The 12,895-nt window shown below is 35.8% G+C and overlaps 1 protein-coding gene across 2 annotated transcripts in view; it reads right to left on the bottom strand.

Moving 5' to 3' along the window:
- COG6 (component of oligomeric golgi complex 6) overlaps window positions 1-12,895 on the bottom strand; it is a 53,438-nt gene that overhangs the window by 37,953 nt on the left and 2,590 nt on the right. For both annotated transcript variants that reach the window (XM_041467013.1, XM_041467014.1), the window contains exons 4-5: window positions 10,855-10,913; window positions 1,340-1,451 (exon numbers count right to left, since the gene is read on the bottom strand). In XM_041467013.1, the coding sequence (XP_041322947.1) occupies window positions 1,340-1,451; window positions 10,855-10,913 (171 nt within the window). The remainder of the gene's footprint in view (window positions 1-1,339; window positions 1,452-10,854; window positions 10,914-12,895) is intronic.

Genomic DNA, 12,895 nt, shown 5'->3' with positions numbered 1-12,895 from the left:
AAATGCCTTGGAGGAGACCAGCTATTTCAGATACAACTGTTTGTTAAATCTTTTGTGATTTGAACAGAGTTTGCTCAGCAAAGTTCATTCTGGTTCAAGCCACATAAAAATAGATACAATTTAAGTACAAGAGGCCAGCAATTTAATCTACCGCCTTACATCAACTGTGTTAAAGACCATGTTTATTAAAACCCAAAGCACTCTTCCTTTGGGATAAAAGAAAATTTCCAAACCACAGGTCTGACTAAAGGTGTTTTAAGCATACTGGTTGACTCTATCATAGCGGAAATGCACACACAATGTTAATGAAGACTACCAACTAAAGCAGAATAACTGTTTTATCTCAGTTACTTCTGCACATCTTTTAGATGAAGTATCAAAAAGACGAGCCCTTGCTGGCTGCAAACCAATCGTGCAGTAACTGGCACGGCGTTGCTGTCATTGCTCCCTGCAATGGGCGCTTTCTAGAAACTAGAATGTTCTTTCATGGCAATAGTGTACAAAAGCATACAGCAATTACTCAAGAGCATAATTATTTAGCATATTCCATTTATGCTTTCATTAGCACTGTTTATGGTTACAGTTCCATGTTTTTAATAGTGTTTTAATGCAAACAGGATGCCAGTGAGAATGAGATAAATCTGGACTACCTGCTGATACACTATGTGAAGCTTTCCATGCAACTACAGTGATAAAAAAGTCTATTCAGTATACTCAATTCTTTCATTATTCAGTTTGCTTTTACTGTAGAACAAGTTTCCTTTTACTTCGTCTTCTTATTCAAACCATAACATATTCCAAAACTTGTTTTGGAAGGTGACTGAAGCGAATCAGCACCTAATATCTTTAGCAAGCAAATAACATTGAGGGAAAGCCTCAGATGATATTGTCCCAAGTCACTGAATACCTATATACATGAATACGCAAAATGTACACACATATGCACAGTGGCAGTACTACAGAGCTGCAAGCTTCTCATTTGCTTTGAGTCTCATGAAGTTTTAAACTATCTCCACTGAAAATTCAGACTTCATAAAGGTCTTTTCGAAGTGTAGAACCATATGAGAACTACTTTGCCTCAAACTGATTACATAAGAGCTCATTTGCCTCAAACTCATTACATCATTACACAAACTAGAATTTAATGTTGGTTTTCTGTCTCTTTACTGAAATCTTTCATCATACATTTCAAACTCATCACAAATCCACCATACTCTTAAAAGGTACACTCCTCCATAAAAATTAAATTGCAAACCAAAAATAATATCTCATGTACAATTCAGTTAGGGCATTTCTACATTTTAGTTCAGGGTGAAGATTTTAATGTTCATTGAGCTACCTCAGTAATTGGCTCATCTTTTGTGCCTCGAAGCAGATTCATTTCATCCGGTGTCAGCTGGAATTTTGCTATGAATGCATCTGCAACTTGTGCTTTCATTTCTAATCTCTGACTGTAATAAAACAAAGTGAAGAGGATATTAGTTTTTTATGCTTATCTCGAAGACTTATTTTTCATATTTATACTTTCAGAAATACAACCAGCATCAGAAATTGGTATTATTAAATTATAATAGCACATTCCTGCATCAAATACTTGAGATGCTTTTTCACGTAAGACTTTCTATTAAGCTTACACAGATTTTTCAGTAAAGACAATATAGAGTTATTTTAACACATTTGAAAATTACTAAGTTCTTTAAAATAATATTTCTTCAGCATTTGTATCATAAGTTATCTAATCCAGATACTTTGTGCTTGCCCATTTGTAACAACTGCAGTTATTACCTTTCAAATTCTCTAAGGAAAGGAAAAGCCTATAGCATCCAAAATTACAAAATTAACCTTAGATTAATCTACTTTTCTGCAGACCAGATCCATTTCTTTGTAACACCATACAGTTGGGATATCAATTTACTAATGTCACAAACAATCAAAATGCAATAGCGAATTCTCCTGTTCCTGAAATAAACACAGCCAGGATGCAATATGCAAACACCATCTCATGGGCAGCATTTTCCTGCATATGTTTTGTCACGTGCCTTATAAACACAAATAGAATGGACCGGGATTCCTGTAGCAACAGAACATTTGCTCGAACTGTGGTTTGAGCACAGAGTATTCCTGGAAATAAAGACTACTTTTTCAGGACATTGAGAAGGCACCAATTACTTATTTGCAGAAGAATAAAGCTCAATTCCTTTAAGATAATTTCATCTTTCAATGTGATATAATCACTACAAGACAAATACACTGTTATTACAGGGTGGTAAGACAGGTAAGTATACTTCTATATACTGTATAATTAAATTTCCTTGCAAGATCAAAGCTTGAAAAGAAAGCTTTCACTTATTTTACCCCTTCTCTACTATCCAACTAGTGTCTGAACTTCATTCAGCTACTAATTATGGAAAACTGGCTTCCTTTCTGTAGATATGGATGACTTTCCCACCCTACCGTTCCACAAAATCTTTCAGAGATCAGATTAAATGTTTTGCAATTGTCAGTGCTCTAGCACATTGAACAATGAGAGGGAGAGTAATACAAAATGCAACAGTACTTTAACAGTAAAATCTATGAAAATCAAGGAGGAAAGTAAGCCAATACTTCTAAGTTACACAAAAGAGAAAATCAAAAAGGAAAATCAAAAACTCATACGCTTTAATACCACATCTTGAACTGGTAATTCAGGTTTCACTGGGGTCTCAGGCAAATGATTTTATCTTTACACTGACAATTTTGCAACACTTAAAATAAAACTATTTAATTTCCTCTAAGTAAACTCTACAATTCCAAGTTTTGGGTCCTCATGAAGCCAAATGTTTCTCAGGAAAGGAACAAGAGTGATGGAAGATCATTTTAACCAACTCTACAGGCAGATGCATCCCTGAAAAATCCTGGTGCTTTCCAACACAGTGGAAGGGGAATGAAACAAGACCATTTGGAACAAATTCAGTAAAATTTCAGCAAGAAGATTTATGTGGTGAAATCTGAAAAGAACAAGTCATGCTGTAAGAGGCAGAAAGACAAGTGGTCTATAGAACGTACAAGAAACAGACAAGAAGATATTAACAAAAGAGTATTTTAAAATCAGTATTAAGCCTGTGAGAGATGTTCTGAGGGTAACTATGAAATTCTCACAACACAGATGAAAGATGGGGCAGGTCTGCTCTGCACTAATACACTCAATGCAATGCTACTCAGGCTGCCTCAGCCATCCCTGCTCAACCCTGACCTGTACTGACCTTCCCACTGTGCCAGGACAATTGTTTATAGCATTATGTAGTGAATTAGATCAGGGAACAAATCTGGCAAGAAAAAATCCACAAGTTCTTACTTCTCGGGGGTGGAGATTACATGTATTTTCTAATTCAGTTTACCACAGCCTGTGCTAAGGGACTGATGCACACTGATGGACTCCATGCACTCCTAATAATTAACTTTTACAATATAGAGTCAATACATTAAACTCAAGTACACTGTGCAAGCTAAGCTTCACACTGTACTCAGAAAACAACAACCTCAAGGTGGCAGCAATGTTTCATTCACTTTTCCCAAGACAGTGATTGGGAAGTGGTGACAAACATCTCTCCTAAACAAAAGCATGTGTTTGAATTTTGATAAAGTTGTTTCTGTTGGGCTCTTTACAAAGCACACAGGATTTCAAAGAGCTACTCTGTTTCAGAACCCAGGTTAGCCAGTTCTGCTTGAGATGACTGACAAAGTTGCCTTCATTATCAATCTGCACAAGAAACAGACCCATATGCTAGATGACGGATCAGGAACAAAATATGTAAATTGTACATACCTTTGATCTTTGCCTGGCAGTGAGACCAATAAACTCAGATCTGTATTCAATTTTTTCCATATATATGTATTTATGTATTAATTTCCTCACATACAAGCTAACAGATATTTAACTAGAACTTAATCTATCTTACTAAGGAAGGGCAATGGATTAAAATGTCACTCAAGGTTGCTACAATCATTTCACTACAGTAAGTGCCAAACAAAACACCATGCAGGTAACAACAAAAGCCAGTGTAAGGCTCTTACATATAACCCACAGCAGTCAGTACCTGTGTGCAGACAACTGGACACTTCAAGACCCACTGGCCTTTCTGTAGATATAATAATTTCTAAATTCTAAGAAGTGCAGTACAGCTGAGGAAAGGCCACACCATGCTGTTATCCCAATTTTTTTTTTCCTTTAACACAGTTAATCCTGCATAAATGAACGAAACTAACAGCTTATGGGAACCCTGTATTGATGCAAAAGGGGAAGTGCCAAGTGTTAGTAGAATTTAGAACTTGGGCAAAGGACAGCATTCCAACAAAGAGCAATTTCCCCAGTTTTAATCGTTACCAGGGAGACAGAATTCTTTTGCAAGAGAACTCAAAAGGCTGGGAAACTATGCACTTTTCCCTTGAACCAAATACAAATGTGCACTGTTTGTTAGGATTATCACCTAGACAGCTCAAAAATGAGGTGGAGAAGAAGCAGACTTTTCCAAAGCTGAATTTTGTCTTGCCACCACACACAGCATAAAAATCTGCTAGTTTCTTCTACTTAGGATGAATCAGAGCAGTCATTCTGAAATTACTTTCAATTTGTGGTACTGAAGATTCAACACATTTCTAAAGTCTCAGGACAATGGAGTATTTCTAACTCATAAGTAAATAACAATCATCTTTAATAGACTTGTATAAAGCTGCAAAATTCTTTTTCCTTTTTCTGCCATATGAAAGGCAAGTATACAAGATTATGTAACAAAACCATTACACACAAGCATTAGAAAACTGTTCTTAAGAATAAGTAGAGGTGCAAAAGTGCATTTGTAAATGCTGAGAACAAAGGTTTTGTTCTGCATTTTATCTGTCAAACGCATCTCTAATTGAAGCAGAACTGAAATACTGTGAGGAAGTATTCAGTGACCCATTCCATCATTATGAATTATTATGAAATATTCTCCTTACTTAAAAAATAGGAAGACATAAAAAACCCAGTGAATTGTCTGATGCTTCCACGATACAAGAAAATAGCAATAACAGTAAAGAAGGCTTTAGTGAGACCTCATCTGGAAAACAGATCACAATCCTTATCATCTGTGTGCAAGAACAATGGATTCCCATTAGACCACAGCTAGCAGGATGATCATAGAAATGGAAAAACTAATTTATCACAGGAGATGAAGGCAGCCTTTAAGACAAAGGTCAAGATGAAAAAACAGTCAATGTACATCCAAAAATTAGGTTGGAAATCAGGGAAAGGCTTTTACTGGAAAGAATGAGCTTTGGGTAAGTGTTCCAGGTATAGTAACATACACAACATGCAAAAATAATGCACTAGTTATGTGTTGAATAGTTGATGAGTTTACCAAAGTCATTGTGGAAATAATAGGTAGCAGTGGGAGAGTGGACTTGAACTCAGAAGGTTTCTCCCATCTGTAACACCTATCTGAAGACAGCCTACAATGCTGCAGCCCTGCCATCTCACACATTCTGTGATAAAAATAAATGGGGAAAAATTGAAAAGGCTAAATCAAAACTTAAGCAACAAATCTGCACTGAAATTATTAAAATCTTACCAAACACTAGAATAAAAAAGCTTACATGTTTTAAATAAATTTGAGAAAATCAATCATTTTCTACTTTTATACTGGTAAGGCTTCCTCTAAATGATGGGTATGCATCTACAGAGTATTTTTGACAAAATTTTCATATGCAGAGCTTTGCAGAAATCATGTGATATAACAGATATAGATGTGCGAACACACGGTAAATCAGTGTTTGGCAATGGTTAAGATCCATGATCCATGGTTTCTAAGTAGTGCACACAGATTAAGTTTAAAAGGAGTGTATTTCCAATAAACACATTCTTTTTCATCTTGTAGAGATGAGCTATTTGGTATTTCCATACCAAACAGACTGGTATCTTCAGTTTATCTTTTATAAAACCTATATAAAGTCACTTGAAAGGGGCCTGCTTAGTCTAGCATCAAATTTGCCATCAAATTCAACAATGTTGCCAAAGGCATGGAAATTACACACTGTTCTCTACATCCACCTGGAATAAAATCAAAACAAATGAGCTTAAGCTGCAACAAAAGGAGAACTAAATCAGGTAGCAGGAAAACAACACAACCAAAATCAATTTGCAGTGAAGACCACAAGCTCTCTGGCCCTTCTATTCCAGGGCTTTTCTTCCCAGAGCAGATCAGACAAACATCAGTCGGAAATGGTACCACGTAACTGATTCTGCACTTCTGCTGAATGTTTCTCAACCCGTAAAACCACACCTCATTTCATACTGACCAAGAGTACTCCATGTCTCAACACAGTCAGGAAGAAAAGCTGGCTCTTCTTGCCAGGAAGAAAAGCTGGCAAGAAAACAAGGCTTCGCAAGTTCTCTGCTGGTCATGGCTAGAATGTGACAAGTTAGGTTTTTTTTTCTTTCAGATCCATTTTAGCTGATCAATTTTCTTTCAGATCCATTTATTCCTCTGCTACACCTTGTCACCTACACTTTACTTTGCTACAAATCAGGACAGAAATGAGCCTCGGAATTTCAAGTCTTCACCCTCTCCCGAACGGAATTATAATTCAGTTTAGGCACTCACTGCTTTTTTCTCATGAAGCACATTCACGAGAATAAATGTAAATACAAGTTTCAAAAGGTCAACACATGAAATACATCTCATCAAGGCAAACCACCAGATCACCACTTTTCTTAGCACAGGCTGATAAAAGAAAACCTCTCTAACCTGCCACAAATAGTGCTGAACTTCCTGCATAAGTTCCAAATTGACTATGACAAAAAAGATATTTGCTAGAAAAGGAAAAAGGCATCACCAAGACACAACGATGAGAGACCATACTGAAGCAGACGTTCACTTACAAACATTTTTCTTAAGACTTCTAAGTTTGTATTGAGCACAGAGGTGACAGTCAAATAATTGACTAAATTCCAAGAATGGTGCTTGTTATTTTTTAAGCAAAGATCAAGACTGAATGTAATGTGATTCAATTAAAACAAACTGAAGTACCCACTTACATTCCTGTCTGGGAATCATATTCAATTGTATTTTAAAAAGTAAAACAATCCCAGGGTATGTAAATGGCTTTTTTTGCAATTGATATAACTAACAATGATTCTGACACCAAAATACAAATTTCACTCTAAGAACACAATTAAGAGATTGTAGCAAAAACAAGATAGCTTGTAAAGGTGTTCAAGTGCATAATCTCCACAAAAGCTCTGAACCAGTAGCTTGACTCAAGAAATAACAGTTTTTAGAGCATTGTGGTTTTTACTTTTAGAACACGAGTTCTAGCCCTCAAACAACTTTTGTATTTTTGCACTTATTTTCAGTGAAGTCCCTGATCATATACATACACTTACATAACAGCTCTTACTTAATTTTATAAGTATTAATATTGCAAGTATTACCTTCTAGTCTCTCTTCTCAATTGTTACATTGATGACTGTAACTTGTGGCTAACCTCAAAAACAGCACAACATCTTGCACAACATCTTATTATTAAGTGGCTGGTAGAATTACTATGAAGCCAGGATTCCAGCATTCTGCATAGAGTATTTGGAACTATACAAGTTATTTCTCTGGTGTGGGAATTACTGAAGTCGGGGACGCTTGTCTTCTATGCAAGGTGAAGTAGTTCAGTATTGCAAGTAAGTTTTTAGCCCCACACCAAAAAAAAAACAAAAACAAAAACAAACCAAACCAACAAACAAAAAACCCCCAACACCAAAAACAAATAAAAAAACCCCAACAAAACTGGAGTCAAGTGTAACAAGAGAACAAGAGAACCAACAAGTCAGAGGAAGCTATTATTAAAATCTCACTTCAAGGAGCAAGATCATTTTTCTGTCAGGCTACTAGGAATAGCAAATAAACAACAGATGATCATTGTTTGAAAACAAAATAATCTCTTCATTACTATACATAAAAAACCTAATGCAACACAAAAACAATATTAGTGCGCTCAAGTAGAAGTATACAAATCTACCAAAGATAACTGAAGTGGAAGCGGATTTTTAACAATCACTAGAAATTGTCTAAATTAACCAACTCAGTTTTTCTTTATTATATAAGTTTGTCATTAAATACATTAAAATGAACACTATTCAAGACTCTATGTTCCTGAGAAGCCATAACTTAACCTTTTGTTATGAAAAGATGGGTTGGATGTCTGAACTACTTTATTTCACACTACATGGTTCTATTAAGTTATGGTACGTCTCAGTTTTGAAGGAAAAAGAAACCATCTTAGTTCCCATGCTAAGCAGGTACCATAATTTAAATAGGGTGAAGGAAAACTGTTTCCAAGGTACAGTAGTTTTAACTAGACTTCACAGAAGAAATAAACTCAGAATAAGCAACCTAACTGACCAAATAAATGCACCAACTCTGACATATTCACAAATATAAAAGTGCAATTGTATTAATTACTTTTAAAATTTGTTATCCACGTGAGACCCTACATTTAGCATTTATGCCAACGCAGGTGTAAAGCTGACAAACTAAGTAACAAGAAAAAAAATGCTGCAAAGCAAACACCCAAGAACGCATAAGTTTTAACCTAAATCTGAGACACAAATCTAATTTTCTGTCCCATATATTTACCTAGATAACTTAATTTCACACACTTCACCAATACAGGAAGTCCCAAAGCGCTCATCAGGACTACCTACAGGAAACTTCGGGTGAGCAGCTCTACCTTCAAACCACAAACCTGAGAGACCAGGACAACCAACAAGAGTACAGGTAAGAAGCTTTGAAAACTGAAAACCATCCTGAACCACAGCTAATTATACAGATAATACAAGGACAAAACTGCTTAGTATAAAAAACCTAGTGCCCACACAGAGCCACTGAGACTTCCTTTTTATGAACAGCAAAAAAAGGAAAATAATCTAAATCCCTAGTTAACACTAATACATGAAATGCATCTGGAAGTTTACAGTCTCCCTTCAGTTTCAGATCATTGAATAAAATCCTAACATTTTTCCAGCTACAAAAACAGGGTCAGCTAAAGTAAATCACATAATGCTAAGCCTAATAGAAAAACATAATAGAACAGGTCAAGTTTTCATCTCTGCATTTCAACCAGACAGCATTTTGGGACAACCCTCAGAGGATGGAGAAGCCATGTCCTTCCAGTTTCACCACTTACTCATTTGTTGGCTAAAAAAGGTCACATTAAGTTGAAGGCATCAGCAATTTAAGACCTGTGCTTTTTCAGAGGTAAGATTTCAGGTGTTCAAGAATCCCCTAATGTCTGGCAGCAGATGCTTCTTCATATGCCTGATGTAAACCAAAGGAATGCATCAGAACAAACAGTCCTTTAACAAGTTAAAAGAACAAATTACTAAAATGTCCCAAATGGAACCAAACAGTCTTCACAATTTTTCATATGTTTAGGCAGGGAAAAATTCAACTTTGCTAACAAATGGTATTATGAATCTCCGTAACTATCAGACTGTAAAAGTCACAAGTACTTTCTGGCTTCTGCTCATGGGTACTTCATGGTATACTTAAAAAATAAACTTCCAAACTTTTTCCTACATGTGCACTCCAAGATCACACAGACCCTTAGAAGGACAGATTACTTCCTAAACATTTTTCCTCTCCACACTAGGGCGGATGTTCTGTCTTTTAAAGGAATTACCAGAAAGTTTTTTAAGCAAACTATAGTGCAAGTAAGGACTATACTGTGGAGGTACTGATGTACAGTCTGCATAATCTCTTTTAATGGAATTTAAGGCCAATTAGACATACACCTCTTGGGACTGGCCTTGGTATCTCCCATTCTGCTTCAGAGCAAGGAATCAAAGCAGCTTTCCTTAAGACTACAAAATATATGACTGCTTCTTTGTTCTACTACTTCACATACTCATATTCAAAATGATGTATTTTCTAAGACTTCTGCTCATTTCCTTTAAATGTCTTTACCAAATCCTTCACTTCACATGAAACAGCACTGCATTTTATGCAGTTATTCTACATTCAGTGTTTAAAATACGTACAGATTTTCTACTGAAGCTCATATCATAAACCTACTGATTTTGAAAGCTTACTCAGAGCAATGCAAAACTATTTCCAAGAGAAACTTACTGTTGTAAAATAATTATTTCTAACCTCCAGTGAACTGTATATAATTTTCTGAAGAAAGCTCATAAAGCAAGGTGATTCATTCTTCTACACTGAGAAAACCTGAAGCTGTGAAACCATACATCCTAGCCAAAAAACAATAGACCGCTTGAATCTGTCATTGGCTATTATCCCCTTCTCAGGAATAAAAATACTGAAAACCAAAAAATACAAATCTTTTCTTCCACAGGAGGCTGGAGAGCCAATGGAAAAAGTGGTCTGTGCTAAGATCATTAAACAGCACTCCTGTATTTTACAGTCACCTTTAAATATGGCAGAGTAGGTTAGGATCCAACTTTGCATTCCCTCATATAGCCCCTGAAAAAGAGAGAGATTTCCACTGGATACAAAGCATTAATAACAAGGAGCCTGTCAAACTGATGGGAAATTGAGTTGGTCCATATCTGTTATGACACAATATAACTTACATTATCAACAGACTTCAGGCAAAGCACACACATATTTAGCATATGCTACCACTGTAAATTATTGTTTTCCCTAAAAAGCTAATTTTATTGAAACACACACTAACACACATTCTTATCTTTTTGGATCATTTAGCAATAAGCTAAGAGTGCAACTGAGCTAAAAATACAGTATTGAAAAAAATCCCAAAGTCATAAATCAAAGTGTCAGAGTCACATCTAAAGAGAATTCTATCAAATAAATAAGGTAGTATACATACTTTTCTGCCTGGAGTTTTGTGGTTTTTACAATCAAGTCCTGGGTTTGTTCCTTTGCTGCCTAGAATACAATTAGCATTGTTAAGCATGTGAAAAACACAAACATATCAACTGTATTAAATAATCTTTAAAATAGGTAATACTTTTGAAGCTGAGTATAAGCTATTTAAAGAGCATATTCTTTGAAATAAAAGGCTTTCTTGAAACAAGTATTCATTAACTCTCCCTATGTCCATGCAGAAAATAAATAAATTTTTATCCTTATCCATATATATTTTCATATTTATATACACATATATACATACAGTTTATTTTAAATTTATATTTAATAGAGAAACACTATAAATACTAGTGCAATAGTTCTGATTATTTTGTATGCCCATCAACTATAAATCATTTGCTGTCACAAAATTAAAAAATTATACAAACAGCTCTGGATGCTAAACTGCCCAGTACCAGTGTCCACTCAGACTTTTTAGAAAAGGTCATAAACACAGCTCTGCTAGTTTAAGCAAGCCTAGCTCTACAGTCCAACAGCTTACAGAACTGCACGGACCAAGGACAATTATTAGGAAAAATTTCTTCACTGAAAAGGTGGTCAGGCATTGGAACAGGCTGCTCAGGGAGGTGCTGAGTCACAATCCCTGAAGGTACTTAAAAGATGTGCAGGTGTAGCACTGAGGGACATGGCATAGTGGTGGACTTGGCAATGCTGGGTTGGACTCAATGATCTCAGAAGTCTTTCCCTATCTAAATGCTTTACCATTCTAACTCAGGAAATTCAACACAGCCCTAAATATTGAGTGATGGCAGTGCAAGGGAATCCATGCAGAAACAATTCTGCATCATACAGCAACTGCATAACTGCAAGGATTGCTGCAACTAAAGTTAAAGAGTTCTGAAACTTATTGCTCTGTGAAAAGCTAAAGAACAGCTGGATTTTTTGGCTCCACACTGGACGCCGCCAGTGATCCCTTATGCAGAAAAACTGAGACAATTTAACAACAAAAAAATCCTAAAATCAAAATGCATTCAGTATAGAATAATACTGCAAGTGAAGAGGTGGAAATGGCAATAAAGACATTCTGTGAATAATTTCAATACGCTATTACAGCCATATTACAGCTTGCCAAATTGAAGATGCCAGTCTTGAGACCCCTGAGAGGTTTAACAAAAGTATCTATACACACTGTTTCATTTCAGCCTTTCTATCTGCCACTACTTTAGTTATAACAGAAAAGCAGTAAAGGTACAGGAATGCTTTGAAAAGTGAAAGTAGGACTGTATCAATTCATGTCCAACTTAATTGCAAATTTCAATTTAAAAAAAAAAAAAAAGAGGAAATTTGCTTTCTTTCCAGTACTTTCTGGGCAGAAGTACTGATTACCATGAACAATGCCAGCAGCAGAACAGCAGAAAAGAATGAAAAGCATTTTTTCTGAATCTAGCTAGATATACCAGGAAGCCAGTGTTCACGTAAGTGCCTTCAAATACATGCCAGATACTGTCAATATTTGATGTATGAAATGTAAGAGCATACATCTAACCTAACCAGGTAACTGTCAGAAATGAGCCAGACATGCTAGAGAAATCAGAAAGTTGGTACTTGATGTTTCTTGTATATCCAAAAGAGAAATATTTTTCTCTTCCTTCCCACCTCAGTATATTAGTTAACAATTTCATTATACTTCAATCCCACTGAACTCCATTTTACTACTTGCTCCTTCTCTCCCTTTCAGCCACTGTATTTATCAAATCACTGTCCTAAAATCAGATGTGACAATATATGACTATTTGGATCAGACAGTATCATAAATTTACAAAATAACAAAGCTAAAAAGCTTTTGGGCTTGTCCAAATATATTCCCTTTCATGTCCTGCATTTGTTCTGCTTTCTTAAAATACTGCTCTCTTTGCACACTTTTCTGCATTATATGCCCCAAATCCTCCTCTGTCTTTCTTCTATTTGCTCTATTTAGCTCATTTCTGTCTTCTTATTCAGCTTGAGCACATGCCTGCAAGTCTTCCTGTCCTTCTACAGAT

Source organism: Pyrgilauda ruficollis, unplaced genomic scaffold (assembly GCF_017590135.1).
Source record: "Pyrgilauda ruficollis isolate IOZ18807 unplaced genomic scaffold, ASM1759013v1 scaffold20, whole genome shotgun sequence".
Lineage (NCBI taxonomy): Eukaryota > Metazoa > Chordata > Aves > Passeriformes > Passeridae > Pyrgilauda > Pyrgilauda ruficollis.
The sequence above is the reverse complement of the archived record's forward strand: the minus strand, read 5'-3'. Positions and strand labels throughout refer to the sequence as shown.